The sequence below is a fragment of the Amblyomma americanum genome, chromosome 11 (assembly GCF_052857255.1).
Source record: "Amblyomma americanum isolate KBUSLIRL-KWMA chromosome 11, ASM5285725v1, whole genome shotgun sequence".
Taxonomy (NCBI): Eukaryota; Metazoa; Arthropoda; class Arachnida; order Ixodida; family Ixodidae; genus Amblyomma; species Amblyomma americanum.
In genome coordinates, this window is record NC_135507.1 from 17,142,104 (window position 1) to 17,160,914 (window position 18,811).

Consider the following 18,811-nt stretch of genomic DNA (forward strand, 5'->3'; position numbering starts at 1 on the left):
TGCATCCAATTTTCAAGGAACCGTAGTGCTCGCTTTTTATGGAATGAGCTGCTTGAGAAAGGGGATCTCTGACCGCACCTTGTATAGACAAAAGTGTCCTGTGCCATTGAACTCTTTGGCCCAGATGACGTTGCGCGATTAGAACCAAATCATCGCCAACAAATTCTTAAAGACTGATCAGGGGCCGTTCGGCACGCCAGGAGCCCTTCTCCTATCTTGGTGTACTCTCTTTTGTGGGCTTCCTTGATAAGAAATCGACTGCAAAAAGTTTGCGCTGGTATTTGACATACAGTTTTCGTGGAAAGTTGTACTGAAGATCTAAGCAACGTCCTTGAGCACCAATGTACATTCTTAAAAAAAATCCAATGACTAGTTTCTATTCCATGCCAGCACATGATCAGCACTGACTGGTTTCTCGCTACTTTCTGCTCTAATTAGTCAGTGAGACAGATCACAAGAAACGAAGAGCTCGGTCTCAAAACGAGAACTCAACTTCGACTGTGCGATCGAAGGTGCAGCTGCATGGAAGGTGGTTGGGTTTTTTTTTTCAAAACGGCGTCACGCTCGCGACAAATCAGCCGCGGGTTCACCGATTGATGTCGTGAGGGCACGCCATCGCGCCATGCCATCCGCAGTCTTCACCGTCCCGCCCAACAGTGACCTCCCTAATGCAGTTTGGGAGCAGGCTGTCCAACGTTTTGAAGGCCGCATAGCCGCCCATGTAATAGAGGCGAGAAATATTGCTTCACGGCTCATTGCAATGCCGCCTAATACAGCCCGAGAGACACCGAATGAGGTCGGCAATATAACAAAAATCTTTCTTTTAGATGGTTTTTTTTACGCCTTTCCTTTGGGACGACGCCATGACGACAGTGATGCCTTGTTCTTTAACATAATACAATATCCCGTATGGGTTTTACTCACGCAGAACGAGCAATAGTGCTTTGAATGTTGTCTTTGTTTTTGATGTTTGAGGGCAGTGGCTTCTTGCTGCAATGTGGCGAGACAACCCATCTCGGGCAGTAGGGTGCCGCCTTCGGACGTTTTCCTCTTTCCTATGTTCTTTTTTTTGCTTAGTCTCCGGCGTGGTCCAGGGGTCCGCCCAGAACGATACAGTGAGCCATCCCTTACTTTATGACATCCTCCTCAAGCCATGCGCAACATCCTGTCGGCTGCGCCAAATTTCTGCAGTACCTTCTGGGGTCTTAACATGACTCTACAATAGAGTAACCTTCACTAACTGATGTCCCTTCAGAGACAATGTACCTGAGGAAGCATGTGCGGATTGTTCTGTGCACACCCGTACAAGAGTAAGCGTAAGGTATCCTCACTCTCGTCGGCCGAGGAGGCCCGGGGCAGCAGGGCGCCGGTCAGGACGTGGAGCACCAGGGCCACGGTCGGCGGGAGGAAGCCTTGGCGCATCTGCGGCACATGCGACTCGGCACACACGCGTCGCTTCGCGCTGCCGCCGCCTCGTGGACCGCGCCTCTTCTCGTTGCGACGACCTGGAAGCGGAACGGAAGAGGCTTATAGGAACACGTACAGAACACACTTCCGTCCAGTTCATACCATACAATTGTGGACAACTGCATTTTTTAACGGGAAAGAATTTATGAATGCATTTTTTATATTTTGACATATTTCACTGCAACAATCAATATATCGGCAGATATCCCGTCGAAAGGCTCGGATTTCTTTTACCATTAACGTGTTTGCTATCGTGAAAGCGTTCCCCATTGGTATTTTATGGCGGTCTCAAGTCCACCATTCTTGGCCAAAAATTTTGACTGAAAATTCTATGGTACTCTTAAGGAAATATTGAAGGTAATGGTTCATTCTTCCGAGGTGTAGCAAAACTTCAAAAGGGTTTTACTAACTGCTCGATCGGAGGGATGGAAAACTTCATAATGACTTTGCTAGACATCGAAAGAATGAATTATTACCTTCAATATTTTCATAACACTACCTTAGAATTCTCCAACGTTCAAAATTTTTGCCCAAGAATGTTTGCCATGTTTGCTGTCAGTGTAATTCATTTGTTTTCTTTTGTTCTTCTGTTTACGTTCCTTCGGCAGCAATGTACGCAATTATTGCCAAGAAATTTTGTATTCAAAAATTGAATTTTTTGAGCGCTTCACTGGATTCAAACTCGCGGCGTTTTTCATGTTGTCGAAACTGCCATGAGCTCCGTGATTAGTGCCTGAATGTGGATTACGGTGTTGTGCTTAGCTCTTGAGATTCGTGTTGAAAAAGTTAGTGACGTCACTGCACCTTGCTTTGTGAAGGGTGGTGGTCTTCAGTACCTTAATATTTTATTTGTCTCCCCTCTTCTAGCTTATCGAAACTATGTTTTCAGGAGAAGTAGACCCTTTTTTATTGAAGCGCGATTATCTATCGATATAGACAATTTGTTCGCAGTGCCTCTTTAAAGGAGCTCAGGCACAAACGGTTTGTGCGCCTGCCTCCATTTTGGCCTGAAAATGTCCTTGCAAATACAGTGGTCATGCAAATAAACTCAGAGAGCCACAGATCAGCGCGATTAATTACTTACAATCCTTGTTGTTTTCGTCACTACCGGTTTGGGTCAGCGACAGCGACAGTGCACACCTGCCTGACGCCACACTTAACACACTTCAGCGTAGGTGATGACGTGGTCGAAAAAATCTTTGACGCGAGTAGAAGTTCGCCTGCTTGCGCCCCTCAGCAAAGAGCTGAGTGGCAAACTTTACATCGCTGTTCCGTGGAAAAGAGACGCTGATACTTGACGATTTTTGACCTAAACCTGTCTGCGGCGTTTCATTAGATTTATTATAGCAAGCTAGGAGCCAGCTTCCTACAGAAGCTAATCAGGCGACACAGGGAATATTTTTTCTTTAAGGTTTACCGAGTAATGTTTGGACAGAAATAATTTTCCCAGGAAGAACAAGAGGACTCTTCAACGACAAATGTCTCGGCGTAAAACTACGGGGACATGAAAGGGACGGGAACACACACAGAGCCTCTGAATACATGCCTTGTAGTAGCCCCCCCCCCCCCCTCTCCCCATGTAAACAAACCGCAAAAAAGGAAAACACTGGGAAGCCAGGTACTATATTTAATGGGAAAACCATGAATCCTCGCATATGAAGCAATAAAACCTCAAAATCCAAGTTCGCGGTCGTGCAAAAGTAGAAACCCACACTGACATTGAACCAGAAAGATTATCATTGTAAAAAAGATGAAAGTTGGCTCTCTGTATGTGCTGTCTTCATGTCACCGTCGTTTCCTTCTGCCCCAACGGTTGAAAGGTGGCTGACCAAATCGCCTGAACGTTTACGCTTCTCAGTAACAAGACGAGCCCTCTCTTTCCTCAGTTCCTTAAACGAGCTGAAAGACTTCCCACCGCCCTTTTTTAAAGCTCGGCTGAATGCTACCATCACCGCAGATAGCACATTTTCGAGAGTCGCCAGTTCCAGGCCAGAATGACCTCAGAGCTCCTTTATTATCCCGGTTCTGAAATTGTTTTGAAACACCTCTGCTTTTCCCTGCGACCACTTTGCAAAGGTTTGCCGATGCAGGCGCCACCTATCAGCTGAACAGCCAAGTTACTGGTTGGGCTCTTCAAGTTGAAACTCTTCTTTCTCCACTGCATTCGTGTTTTATGCAGCGCTGAGTGTTTCGTGCAAATGTCACAGGTAGCGTGACAATCTGCTAATCTGCGAATTTCGGCCCAATGGCAGCGGAAGATACTGCACCACAAGTTCTGTGAGGAGTTGCGCCGCTGATATAATGAGTGCTCAGACATGACCCTAACAACGGAGCACAAAAGGATCGCATGGCCACGCGGCACGGATTCACGAGAACGCCCAGCTGGTCCACACGGATTGTTATGGCTAGAGCCTATGACGATAAAGCTCTTAACGGCCACGTAGTGAACGCTGAAGTGTTCAGTTACGGCATAGGTACGTTTATTCTAGAACACGTACCGCCATAGACAAATTTTTATGGTGTGCGGGTTCATGGCAGAAAATTTATTTTTGCGTTGCCTCGCTAGGCAGTCAACTACTGCTCGTTCCAGCAGATGGAGATTGCATGTCTTATTATGCCTCTGGAGTTTTCACTGACCCGCTTTGCGTGGCAGCGCACATACATAATCTGTTGAAGAGAGAAGAAAAAGCGAAAAATCTGCTGTAATACCTGCTCCGCGTACCCATGCCCCGTAAACTTTTGTCCATGTCTGTATACCTTACAATACGCCGATTAACTTCCCTTTCTTTCTCGCTTTTGCGAAGAGGAATGCTCACGTTGATAACAGCTTATAACTATGCGGAAAGGACATTAGTTTGTTTATTATAACGAACTTCGCTATAGGGAAGTTGGTGAGTGCTCGCGCCTCTATCAAAAATGTCTCAGCAACTCCGGCACGCTATGACCCGACGCGCAATGCCAGGTTCGCGACGCTTCGTTGAGTCTCGCATGTCGCGACAACCGCGTGACACGATCGTTGCGCGTGTTACGGCCGTGGCGTGCCGCGAATCCTGGGTTGTCCCCATTAGAATTCCGCTGGCCTTTGACCTTTTTCTCCATTTCTTAATTACCCCTGCATTTGCTTCCCTTCTTGTGTCCGCGGCGTGGATGCGTCGCGCCGCGGTGCTTTCTGCGACGGCGGGTGCTCCAAACAGGCGGCGCTGCGGTAGCTGCAAAGCACCGCTTCAAAGAGGAAGCTCTTATCATCCATCCATAGAGCACAACACACTGTCCCCACGTGATTGAGTACCGTGATGAAGTGCGCACGGTAGAGTTTCGGGCAGTCTTTCAGTGGAGGTAGAAAAAGTCATTTACGGAAAAGGGGACCTTGACATTATTGCGGAGAACAAATAACCGATGTCCCCTTAGGGTAACGGAGTGGATTCCAATGGAATAAAGCAGGGGTGGTGGGGGGAAATTGGGGCAGGAAAAGAGGTGGGTAGATGTTTTAAGGAAGAATGAAGGGCTATAGGAAACACCCACTGGCTCAGGATCGAGCTATTTCGAGGGCGTTGAAAGAAGCCTTTATTCCGCGGTGTACGCTGCTGACCGATGATGATAAAAATGACTTTTCGCAATCCGTTAGGTTTAAGATGAAAAAGAAAATGATGAGGTAGAGGGGATGTCATAAGGAAGAATTCACCGGTGTTGCGCTCCCGCGTGCTTTCCCTTTTTATAAACTGCGTTCAGGTGAATAGCCACACGATTCTTGGCCGATTCCCCAATGTGGGTATGTGCCATCTTTTGATAGTCAAACAACAACAACAAAACCTAGCGGGGCACTACAGAGAGGAATCAGGGAAGATGACAGAAGTTTTCTTTGATAAGGCAACCCCGAGTTGGCGTAGGGCAAAGTTAATTGGAGATTAATAGGACAGACCTCTTTTGCTGAGTAAAAGAACTCGTGCTGCTGATGATAAAGGTAATTGCGAGTCCTCGCACGACGATCTGTTTGAGCCAAATGCATCTAAACTCTTGAAGAAAGGTAGTCGTCGCCGCAGCATCGCGATGCCTAGTGCGTTCCACGTCTCGTGAAAGTGTTTCTTCTTGCCTGGTCGCCTTCATCGGCCGCGCAAATTTCTACGAAAGGGCTCTGTCCCCAGTCTTCAGACTTTCTTTTTGTGTGTACATGCCGTACCATTTTTATCACTGTGTTTGCTCTCCAAAGCTGCGTTGCGCGCATAAGTAGAGGTGACGCCTAGGTTTCCAGCATCAGCACTGAGAAGATAACGTGGTGGGAAGATAACGACTCTGGTACGCATGCCTTCCTCTGTAAGGTACTTTGTTGCCGTAAGGGGACATTGGTTATCGGCACTTCGCTTTATTAACTAGTGTATATACCTCTGCACTGTCCATCCTCACTATCACTCCTATCTTTACTTCCCCTGTCTGTCACCTCCATGTCGCTTTTAAAGCGAGAGCATTAGAAAGGCCACGACAGCGCGAACTGTCCGGCGTCGGTGTCTGAGTGAAGCCTCGACCTTCCAAACATGGCAGGTTGCGCTTGGAGGGAGTTCCTGCTCTTTGCCTGCCATCTGCTATAACACCGGATAGAGCGAAACATTATATATAAAGACACTGCGGCTATAATGAAACACTAGCGATAACAAGGACGCTTCAGTGACAGGCGATTGGGTTCTAGTGATTGGGTTCATTGGTTTACATATGCATTGTAAACCAAAAATAAACTAATAAAAAATGTTGGCTTAGTTCGGTTAAAAGTAGCGGTAGTGGTCGTATTTGTATAGTTCGTGCTCCAGTCTGCACAACGATAGCACAAAGAAAGTTAAGGTGGACTAAAATGTTATCGCATGTCCTTCGCATCAATAAATTGATCGCTGCGCAATGTTTTCTATTTATTTTACAATAAACCACGTACTACTAATATTACTACATTTGCATTACATGCTTTGCCCAAAGCCATTACTAGTCGTGATTTCAGCTGCGATATCATTAACAGGCATGTTTTGCCGACCCTAACGAACTCTACTCTTTTCGTATTTCTTTGCAGCACTCCTATTATTGTACTTTCTATGGCGCGCTGCGCTGTCCTCAACTTATCTCAAAGCCTGCTGAGCTTGACAGGGTGCTGTAAGTGCCCATGCATATATTGCTTCACAAAAAAATCCCTTTAGCGTGGGGACTTGTGGCCGAGTATAGCGTCAGTCAGAGTACTCTGGTAATGCGTAGATGGTGCACAGGTTGTTGACAGGCTGGCTACTCCAGCGTGGTGCATCAGTTCTGCCGCATAAGCTTCAAGTCCATTTGCATCCATTGGTGCTTTGCTTTCACCGCTGACTTCTGTTATCGGAAGTCCTATGTTATACCGCCGAATGGAGCCACTGCCCGGTATTTGTTAAAAATACAGGGTGAGATAGAAAGCGCGCAGTTATACCTCTAGTCTTCTCATGTGCATGGTCATCGCCCAGGCAACGCACCGAAGCGCTGAGTGCATGCGAACTTCAAATGAGAGAATGTCATTAGAATTCACGCCCTAGATTGCATGCCAGGAGTCAATTAGGCTCCGTTTCTCGATGTTTTCCTTCATACGACTGCAAACAAGGCCAGAAAATGTGGACGAACGCTTGTTTGTGCGACTGCCACCACTTGTCGCATGCTGCCGAACATGCCTGTACAGTTAGCGTGGACACTTTGAATGCTCGACTGACTTTATAACCACATTGGAAGTAACCAGTGCGAGTGCTTTACAGTGCGAGGAATCGCTTTATAGGTCAGGTTTGGCCGCGAGTACGAAGAGTACTCCATCACAGCTAACGTATTCGTGCAGAATCTGTAGTTTTCGAACAATCACATGTGAAAATATCTCCATTTATTTACGTGGTGTTCTCTACCGGCGGCAGAAGATGGCGCTAGTTGGCAGTGTCCTGAAAATTTGGACCGCAGTTAGCAAGAGGCTGAGTGGTTAAGGCGCTTGTCTACTGAGCAGGAGTTCCCGGGTTCGAACCCGATGGAGTCGATACGCAAAATGCGCCATTGTGCTGTGAGATGTCAGTGCACGTTAAATATCCCCAGGTGGTCGAAATTATTCCGGAGCCCTCCACTACGGCATCTCTTTCGTCTTTTCTTCTTTCACTCTCTCCTTTATCCCTTCCCTTACGGCGCGGTTCAGGTGTCCGCCGAGATATCTCAGACAATTACTGCGTCATTTCCTTTTCTCAAAACCAATCTGCAATTTAAGTTAGCCAGAGAGCTGCCTCAGTTTTTCTGATAGGACATGTATGGCGTGAAGTGAAGCCAGCCATGAAAAGTATATGCATACTCCGCATCTGCCAAAGCCTTAATCCCGTAGGAAACAGTTTTGAAGCATCTCTTACAATGATTTGTGTAATTTTTCAAAAACCCTCGTCTTCAAACTTACTGTGACCGCTCAACTTTTCAATGGAATATTTCTGTAGAGTAGCTTTCATGTGAAACTAAGGAGATCTGGGGATCCACTGTCGCAAGATCTTTTTACTTGGGTGCTCAGCGCTCGCATAACTTACGAGTCGCTGCTTTGTTGACGTCTATGTTTTATTACTCAACAGTGGGCGTATTTGCTTTCTGCGAGAAACTAAGCTCCTTTTTCTGAAGAGACTGACGACTCTCCAATGAACATGGTTAGCTAAAGCGAATAGTACTATTGCGCTGTAATTACGATGTCCAAGACTGATCCGTGGGTTCACGGGTGAGAAAAATCGAAGAGAGACACGCGCCAAATGGATGCTGGGGTTTAATGCTTGCAGTCATATGATTCCCCCAATGGCTCATTTATGTTATGTATTCCACTGCGGCAGCCTTAATTTATTAGTTCTAATCTTCCAAGATTACACGAATAAAGTATGCTTCTAGCAAGACAGCTTTGTACTGTAAACGTGAAATAAAACACAAACAAGACATTTTGTCATGAATACCTAGAAATTATTGGCAAGCGGACTTTCGACAGGAAATTGTATATAAACACAATTTTTTTCTTGGTTATCGTAAGGTAGCACCATAACAATCAGAGTATCAGTAGATCCTCGTGAAGCCGGTAGTTTTGTGTTATGTGTTGTCGAAAACGCAACCCATTCGTTTTTATGGCAGTCTGGACGACATGGTGCATGTGCAGGACAGACTTTTAAAGCAAGGTTTTGATGCGCATCGAAAGTTTAGACCATTCCCAATCAACATTCCGATAAGATTATATTGCGTAGTTCCACATTGCGTAGTTTCCTTACAAATAAAACTGACGTCAAAGAAAGGTGAACTTGGGAACAGCAAAACCATAATATTGTTGCGGGGCTCCGAGTATCAGAGCAGTTGATTTTCACCTAAGTGGTGCGAAGAACGTAGCGTGGCAGTACTAATGGAATTAGATTGCCTGAAGTTTTTGAGTTCGATTTCGCACGGCACATGCGTCCAATTCTTTCACATTCATACTTCGTATTATGATTCTGAGTAAAACCGTGCTGGATATACAGTCTACGCAGCTATAATAACCTTCTTACATTTGAAAGCAGGTATTCAAAGTTAATCATACGTCGGAGTACGCTATTCTCTTTGAAGCAGCGCTTAGAAAAAAAAAGGCTGTGCTCATTTCATGAAACACAGTTTTGAAAAAACAGATACAGCGTGTTCAGAAAGCATGGCAGTGAAGGTTATCTTCAATGTGTCAGGAAGCCTTGCAGAGAAAATAACACAACAAAAATACTTCTATTCTGGCAGTCCAAAGATAGCACATGCTATTCATAACGTATCAGCGTAAAATTTCACACATGCTGCCAGTGCGACACAGTGGTTAGAGCACTCGGCCATTAAACCAGACTACCCGGGTTCCAACCCTGGCGCTGTGGCAGGTTTATTTGTACCACATTTTGATTTGAACCCACCAAGCCTCTGACTTAGAGTGGCAACGCAGGAAGACTAGGTTGTGCTAGTCCTGTGTTTTACCATCATGGTACTAATGCCAATAATTCGTGTACAGAAAGAAGTCGACGACTCACTGTTTCAAGAAGTGACGAAATCTCTTTAGAGAGAATATCTTTGCACTTCTGAGCAATTCTGATCGCAGCGCAGTGATAAATGCCGTATTGCCATCATGGATAGCAAGAATGCTCATAACGTGTGCCTGGGTGTGGTGTTGCCTTTGCTCTAGGCTCAATTTTATGCTATTACCAAATCATAGCATGTGTTACCAGCCGGAACGATGACTTTAGCATAAATCTGGACTATTTTAGGCGTGCTTGAAAATTAGGAGGTGTAGGCCAAGAATGCCTTTCCCCTTAAATGATCTTCCGCAACGGAACATTTACTGGCCTACGAAAGCATGGATTGATGGATTGAACTTCTGAGAAGACTTCGGATGAATGACCACGGATAACCCTAGTCACTTTAAGCAAGATTTCTTTTGACTGGGTGCGAACGAATTAATATTGCTGAAGTTTCGTACCAGACGATCAGCCAAAAAGAAGCCGGGTTTGAAGGCTGACCACCAGAACATCGAGAGAAATTTTACACTTTCAAGAAAGGGCACGAGAATCTATACAGGGAGCAAGGGGTCATCCTAAGAAAATTGCAATTAAAGTCTTAAATCGACCTAGTCAAATTCAGCTGTAGCTTTTCAAATTCGTACAATCTGCACTGTGCCTTCTGAGGCGAAGTGACTAACATATATCACATGGTATGGGCATGCAAGAAAAATCCAGGTATTGTGAGAATCAATGACCCAACAAGTGAGGGCTGGGAGGCGGGCGTTGTTAAGCTCACATCCGAAAATCAGCTTTGGCTGGTGAACAGGGCAAGAACGGCGGCACAAGCCAATGGGCTCCTAGATTGAGGGCAAACACATACTAACCTCGAATTATTCTGTTCGTTAAATGTTTTTCACACACGCAAGCACCCAAATTCAGCCCATATGATGGGCAGTTGTTGAAGTCAACAAGAGTTACTATTACATCTGCTTTCCTGTTAGACGCATTCGAATCAATACGGCTAATGCTACCATGCAGCCGTTTCATGGGGCATCATGCCCAGCATTCCTGGACAAAAATTTTGAATATTAGAATTTTGTAAGGCACTGTTATGTAAATCTTGAGTGTAATGGTTCATTTTTTCGATGTGGGGCAAAATCTTTCCTTTAAAGTTTTTCCATTGCTCGCAGCGACCAGTTAAGACGTACAGAAGACCAATGGGGAACCTTTTTGACGACTGCAAAAAGGTTAAAAGCAGAAAAATTCAAGCCTGCCGATGTTGGATATACAGACAATTATAGTGTAATCTTAAAATGTATGAGAAAATTGCATTCATAAACTCTTTCCTGCTAACAAATGGTATTGTTAACAACTGTTGTGTACGCTACGAACAGTAGGCGCCATAGCCGCCCTCTTCCGAATGCGATTTCAGAATTTATTTACTGAAAGCAAAATAGACAATCATTGTCATGAACTGCCCAAGATTAGACAATCCTAAGCGAGGCAACGTGTGTGTCTTGCGGAGATATCCGTGGCTTAAAGTGCGGCTATACTTCTGCAGTCTATGTAGTTAGTCCTTACACTCTACAATTAACTTTAGTGGTTTGAGACAAAATAAATGAGTATTGCTCAGTCTTGTTTGCGTTTTGAGTAATAAGCTGTCTGGAAATTTTGGAGAAACTATATCCAGCTTTTATAAGTGCGGGAACTTACAATCCAACAAAGTTTTGGCTGCTGCTTGGTTACTGGCCCTTTAAATTTCTTCCAAAATCTACATGCCTTCATTTGCTGACATATTCAAAGCATATAGTACTGTATGGTGCAAAGCACATGAGTTCGGAGGAAAGCCCGCCTTATTATGCATTTATTGGATAGTGGTGATCATGGTATACTCTAATTTCAAACGATATACAAAAATGACGTAAACCCAAAGAGGTGAAAAATGGAAGAGGCCAAAATGAGGGCATGCTTCCAGCTCGAGTTGTAATTGACCGGGCAGCTTTCGGTCGTGCTCTGTTAAGCACCGCAATCAATACAGCACACACAGGCGTAGGACGAACATAAACGGTTTTACGTGATCGCAGCTCATCGGGGGTGCCCGCCCTGAACGGATAGCATTCTTTATTTTCCCTTTTAATGTGCCTCATCATTCCCGCCTTCCCCGCATGGCCTCGCTGTTACACCCTCTTACGTAAAAACACGGTGTGCATAAAAAAGCTACATTCATGTAGCAAACATATACCTATAGAGGTGGTCTTTCTATTCAGATATCTATTTCTCGTTATAACTTTGGTTTTTCTCTTTCCTGTTTTTTCCCGTTCGAGCAGGTCTGAATTATTACAATACAGACGCGTGCAACTGGAACCCAAAATAAATTGGGTACGTTACGCTTATGTCATATTCGAGATGCAAAAACTTTTACGTGGCTGTTCTTTGCTTTGGAGAAAGTTATGACGCCATGGACTTAGTCGTAGGGTATTTGACAGCAGAAGCTTGAAGTTTGCCACCGCGCATATTATATCTGATATAGGCGAAATTATGAGTATTTAGTTGTTCTGCAACAAAGCAACAAATAATATTTCACTTACGATTCAAGGTCGAGGCCTGTCTCCTTTGCTTTCTGCAGAATCAGTCCACCGGGAATTTCCGGAAGAGTTGTTTCCACGAAACATCTAAAGCGGAATGATTGCCGTCATCCGATTGTGATCAAACTGCGGAAAACAACAAACGGCGAACGCAAAGGCTTTCCGGTTGTCACTGAAGAAGTCAACCCGTAGTCAACTACAAAGTCACTCGATCTCGCGCGACGCCGAAATGTCCGTCCGTTGCCTTCCATGCGCACGCCAGTGCACTCCTTGCCGAGTGTCGTCTGCACGCGACGTCACGCACGTCGATTGGTCGATGGATCGTCGTGCGTGACGTCACCGGCGACGCTAGGCTGCGATTGGCCAACCGAGATGCGTCGGTCGATACTCATTGGTCGCGTGCTGCAGAGGCGTTTAGCACGGCAGCTTCGACGACGGCGGCAAGGGACAGCGAATTCATTGACAGGGTCAATTTCTCCCCTCTCCTGGTCCGAAACGATTTTTTCGTCGGAAAGCATTCATGCGTGCTTTAATGTCATTTTTGTTTTCTTTTCCTGAGGCGATCGACGATTGACATGCCCGCACAGTGTGCTGGCTGCTTCGATCTGTTGTGGTGTACGCATTAATCGAAAAAAAGGCAAAGATGTCGATATAAGCGGAACAAGTGAGAAATTTCTGGCTAAACCGTCTACGTATAACTGAATATAGGAGAATATTTCACGTAACGCACAGAGGCAAGGTTGGGTTACTTGCCAAAAGCAACTAAGATAAAGAAGTTTCTTGTCAAGTTACGCTCGCTGTGAAGCCGTTTCAGTAGCGTATTCTTCGATCATATCTGACTGGCCAGAATGGCCTCATCTTTGTTTTATGTGCTATCTATGTGACTGCGATCAGATTTTTTTTTCATTTGTTTTTGACTGCTCTGGAAACAAGATTTGCAAATATAATCGCGGAAGTTCGGGACATTTGCTTTTGTGTGAATATGGGGCGCTCTTGTTGGCGGCTCGCTTGCGCATAGAGATTCAATATTTGACCCCACTTAATGCGGAAGTCGGGGTCACTCTATTGCTTCAATGGGCGAAAATATTTACGCGCACTCTAAATGATATTTGCATGCAAAACAATTCCGCTAACTGAGAGAGAGGAATGCCGAATCACCGTTATGACACCATTTTTTTCGGTCTCAGTCCTTACCTCGGCGTATGTCTACCAGTGGAAATGAATGGTGTCTCAATGTTTGTTTTTAACCGCAAACGAGGGTGGCAGTGAAGTCCGAGTCTTTTCTTTTCGCTGTTTCTATTGTAACACTTGTAGGCGGTGTCAGCGGAGCTGTACCTGAGGTCTAGCTTAGTTGTCCAATTAGTAATCAGTTCTCGGGTAGCGCAGCGTAGATGGCGATATAAAAAAAAATGGCTAGCGGTTTAGCATTGCTATGCACGAAATATTGTGCAAAAGCACAGTTTTTTGCAGGTCGAAACCAGCGCCATGTACCTTAAAGCGCCATTGAGGTGTCTGTCCACTGACCCGGAGAGCCAGTTATGCGCGTCTTCAACATTTTCATCATGAATGCGAATTTGCCCATTGCACTGGCTCCAGTCAGGGACCCCGCAACAGGGGGAAAGGGGGGCGGTTGCCCCCCTCCCCCCAACATTTTTCCAGAGGGGGCAGCACCCCGCCAGTCTCCAGATGCTTGCGCTTGTGTCAGATTTCTGACAATTGAAACACTTCGGTGCTGGGACTCTTTTAATGCAAAGTACAGTGAGGCTGAGCTACTTGGCTTCGTGGCCAGTAGTAAAACATTCCGTATGAGTAACCCAAAGCAGTCATGCCCCAATAGAAGCACACTGTCTGACACGTGTACATGATCATGATTAGCAGAATTTAAACAAACCATGCACAAACTTTTTAAATTCATCACTCCTCGTGCATAAAGCCTCCCATTTCAATTCGTTTTATATTGCCGTGAATCTTTGCGCCGTTTGTTCGCTTGCACTGAAAACCGCCGGCACGCAGCTTTATTATTTTGTTTTGTAATGCGAGGTCCGACCAGACTTATCTCCGTTGATCGTGGCCACGTGCAAATGCTTCCACATTTTTCCAGATTGTAGTAGTTGCTTTTGGTCCTTTATCTAGAAAGTTCCTCGCCAGCTTTAAATTGAGCGCGGCGAAGAACTGCAGGCATTCACTTCGATGACCACTGAACATACCTGTGGCTAACGCCACCACCGGGCCATTCAGTTCTTAGTGGGCGCGAGCCAGCCCCTTAAACAGTTCCGTTTGGAAGCATTTTCGTTGTCTTTCTGACTGCTAAAATGTCGTCACCCCAACGTGACAGTTTACATCAACCTTTAAACATTGGAAAATAAAAAAATAGTAAAAATGAAATTTATTACGTAAGTGAGCATTAAATAAATAAATAACAAAATAAGGTTGAAGCCTTTTCTCCCCCTCTCCCCCTCAAAACAAAGTTCCGGAGTCCCTGGCTACAGTGCAGCAGTGTTGTCAACGCAAACGCGTATTGCTCTAGTGCCTTGTTTCTGCCACAACGTTGTCCACGCCAACGCATGCAGCGCATCTCTCTGTCACTACTGCCACATAGCTCAAAATGAAAATATTAGCTTTATAGTAGTATTAGTTGACGAAGAGGACCATGTACAATGCGCAGCGTGAGAGTGTGCTGCAGTTTAACGCGAGGAGCGGCCAGCGAAGCTGATCTGTTTGCGCCGTAGCGGGTTCGTATCCCAGTCGCGGATAATTATTTGATTTGTGTTTATTGATTTATTTCACTTGACACAAAGCCACAGACACTGCAAGATCTTGCTCTGGGTTTGCACATCGAATTAGGGCTTTCGCACTAATGGACAAGAAAACAAGCAACATGGACACGGAAGCGTTCCGTACAAGTTAATGAAGCGATGGCGTCTGCCTGCTGCATTTATAAAGCAAAGAAGAACGACGGAGTTTTCTGAGAAGATTACTGCAGTATCTTGTTTTTGCAAGGCATTGTAGATACAAGAATTAGCAAGTTTAGGACAGGATATCCACTGTTTGGGCTTCAGAGAAAAAGACGATATGTGATGTTTGTTCCCACGCACAAAAGTCGACGGAGTCTTCAGTCTATTCATTAAAGAAAAGTTGTCTTTCCAGGAAGATAGCTTGTTAGTTATCTCGAGCCTGTAATCAGAGCCGATGTTTATGATGTCGCGCAGTGGATTTATTATTTCTCGTGTAAGCCCGCTGAGTAGCTGAGTACCTTAAAAGTATGCTTTCGCTTTACCACGACTCCTAGTGTCCTCGTGACGTGCTTCTCTCAATCGCGTGCTCTGATTAATCATAACGCCATCGCTATTACCTGTCCATCCAGCTTTGTTAGCAGTCTAAGTGCACGTTACATGTCTCGTTACAGCCTAAGAAAACGTTTAACATGTCAGTGCGCGTTAAACATCCCCAGTTGGTCGAAATTATTCCGGAGCCCTCCACTACGGCACCACTTTCTTCCTTTCTTCTTTCACTCCCAGCTTTATCCCACCGCTTACAGCGCGGTTCAGGTGTCCAACGATATATGAGACAGATACTGCGCCATTTCCTTTCCCCCAGAACTAATTATTATTATTATATTTTTTGCAGAGCCATAATCAGCTTTAATAAGACTGGTGAAGTCGGATATAACTCAAGAACGTGGCGGATTTTCCCCATCCAAAGTACCCCCTTCCAGCCAATGGCGTTGGCCGATTCTCATGACCCTGTTAGCGTGACAAAGTTGGAAGCGGCGCCACAATGCAGGGCGGGGCCCATCCCCGACCGTAGAGGGAAGGGATTATTCCCTTTCATCTACCCCTCCCTGCTTTGTCACACTAGCAGGGTAATGAGAATCGGCCGACGCCATTGGCTGGAAGGGGTACTTTGGATGGGGAAAATCCGCCACGTTCTTGAGTTATATCCGAGTATAACTGTTTCCCCAGGATTCACTGCAGTATGACAACTGGCTTTGAAGAATTGAAAAATAAAACTTTTTGAAAAATGCATCTTTCCCGAAGTAGTGATGGCATTTATAGAGAGCAAGGCATGTTGCATCTAAATTCTTAAGTGCCTGAATATGGAGCTTCTAGTGCAAGTTCTCATCCAGAATAACTCCGAGATGAGTGATGTTAATAACCCAGCCAGTGCACTGCCGGCCGATTAGAAGATATTGATTTTCTGGGGCTCTTCAATATAATGTGTTTTGGCGTTTTAGTATTTACAGGAAGTATTTTGTATGAAAACCAGTTACAAAAGGTTCCTAATTCCCGGTTAAGAATACTGATTAGTTCATGTGTAGACTCATGAGCGTATAAAACAGCAGTGTCGTCAGCATACATAAAAACCGAAAAATGATTGGTAAAGTGCGGTATGCAATTTATATATAGACAGAAAAAAATGGGACTAAAGACTGAACCCCGAGGAACACCCAAATTAACTTGTTCAAAATCAGACCCTATACCACTATGCTAGTTCGCTTGGCGCCTGCTACTGAGATAACTTCTGAATAATTCTAAGCTAATCTTTCGAAATCCATAATGCAGTAGCTTTGAGAGTAAAATTTCATGATCAATGCTGTCAAATTTTTTTTAATGTCCAAAAAAAATTTCTAACACTATATTATTATCATTTAGGAAGGAATTTATTGTGTTTGTTAGGGATACAACAGCCGTTCCGGTAGATCTATTTGGTCCAAATTCGTGTTGATGAGGTGATACTAGAGCTTTTTGCTTTAGAAATGCTTTTACTTTTTTAGCACGTAGTTTTTTTTTTTCTAAAGTTGTGTTTATACAGCTTAAAACATAAATGGGGTGGCAGTTCTCGATAATGTTGCGGTCTCCAATCTCACATATCTGCACTATTTTAGCTCGCTTTAGTAAGTCTGGATAAGTAGAGGAATACAAGGCTAGGTTATAGATATTTTTCAAGTGCCATACACAAAACATCAATGCATTGCTTTAGAACGATGGATTAAGTACCATCACATCCCACTGATAATTTGGAAGGAAGATAGTGGGCTGTAGAGACAGTCTCATCCACTGTGATATCATGCTAGGGAAAAGAAGCTGAAATATGGTTCGGGAGTGCAAAGTATTCCGTGCAAAGACAGCTGTTTTATATTTTTGCACCAACAGTGGAAAACTATATATTGAATGTGCAAGCTAGATCTTTAGTAGTTGTCCCTAAAATGTTGATGTCAGGCATAAATTGGTTTGCCGCTGCTTTATGATAAGAGATAGAAGATATGATGAACGGTGGAAAACCAGTGACACTATCCTCTACGATAAAATGTACTTAACAGTGCGTAATATCTTCTTTATACGCTGAGTTACAAAGAAAAGTCTGTCATCAGTGCTTATTAACGATCCAACAAAGATACCGCAACGTAAAAAAAACGGAAAGCAATAGCTTGTTCGGAAGCCTGGGCCTTTTTTGTCCCCTCTAAAACCTGTGTTTCACATCAAAAGGACCCGCCGCGGTGGCTCAGTGGTCAGGGCGCTCGGCTACTGATCCGGAGTTCCCGGGTTCGAACCCGACCGCGGCGGCTGCGTTTTTATGGAGGAAAAACGCTAAGGCGCTCGTGTGCTGTGCGATGTCAGTGCACGTTAAAGATCCCCAGGTGGTCGAAATTAATCCGGAGCCCTCCACTACGGCACCTCTTCCTTTCTTCTTTCACTCCCCCTTTATCCCTTCACTTGCGGCGCGGTTCTGGTGTATATATATATATATATATATATATATATAATATATATAGATAATTGGTTTCTGGAGGGAAAGGAAATGGCGCAGTATCTGTCTCATATATCGTTGGACACCTGAACCGCGCCGTAAGGGAAGGGTAAAGGAGGGAGTGAAATAAGAAAGGAAGAGAGAGGTGCGGTAGTGGAGGGCTCCGGAATAATTTCGACCACCTGGGGATCTTTAACGTGCACTGACATCGCACAGCACACGGGCGCCTTAGCGTTTTTCCTCCATAAAAACGCAGCCGCCGCGGTTGGGTTCGAACACAGGAACTCCGGATCAGTAGTCGAGCGCCCTAACCACTGATCCACCGCGGCGGGGCGTTCTGGTGTCCGCCGATATATGAGACAGATACTGCGCCATTTCCTTTCCACAAAAACCAATTATATAATTATATCGTACCAACATGACTACTGAGAATTCTTTATAACTATTGACTCTGACGTCACAGGTGCAAGCTATTCAATATAAAAGGGCAGAACCCCGGATCTGCGATAGAATCAATACAAAATACGAGCGCCCCGACTATCTTTTACTTCCACCTTCCCGCAGCTGTCTTTTTGTCCTATGCAATATGTTAATTTTCGCGTAAAACAACAACGGTTTCCGCGTTCGAAAAAGGTAATCTCGAGTCGAAGAGATAGACGACTTACCTCAGGCAGCTAGAGTTTGTGACGCGAGGCTGGACATTCAGGCACACGACGTGCTTTCAGATGCAGACAACGGTAACTGCGCTCCCTGCCCTGCGCCATGCGGTCAAGCCGTCTGCTTGCTAGCCGCCGAAAAAGCGAAGCCTAAAAAAAAAAAATAAAGGCAAAAATGAAATAAACCCCTAAAACAAACCAAAACGCCAACGGCATTTGAACACAAGGGTCCAGAGCCGTTGCCAGTGCCTCTTTCCCTTTTGTTGCCTCGCACATTGCGTTATTAGCCCTCTCTTTCCGTGAGTTTCATGCTGCATTGCTGATGTTTTGTTGCGTCCATTATTACAGCCGGGAAGAGAAAGCGTAC

General features: G+C 44.9%; 2 protein-coding genes across 5 annotated transcripts in view; one reads left to right on the forward strand and one right to left on the reverse strand.

Moving 5' to 3' along the window:
- LOC144109498 (uncharacterized) overlaps positions 1-1,439 on the reverse strand; it is a 57,386-nt gene extending 55,947 nt beyond the window's left edge. Inside the window, 1 exon segment of the mRNA XM_077642323.1 lies at positions 1,332-1,439. Within this exon segment, the coding sequence (XP_077498449.1) occupies positions 1,332-1,422 (91 nt within the window). The 5' untranslated portion in view covers positions 1,423-1,439.
- The window catches only part of LOC144109500 (acid-sensing ion channel 4-like), a 93,301-nt gene that overhangs the window by 38,507 nt on the left and 35,983 nt on the right, over positions 1-18,811 (forward strand). The window lies entirely within an intron of this gene.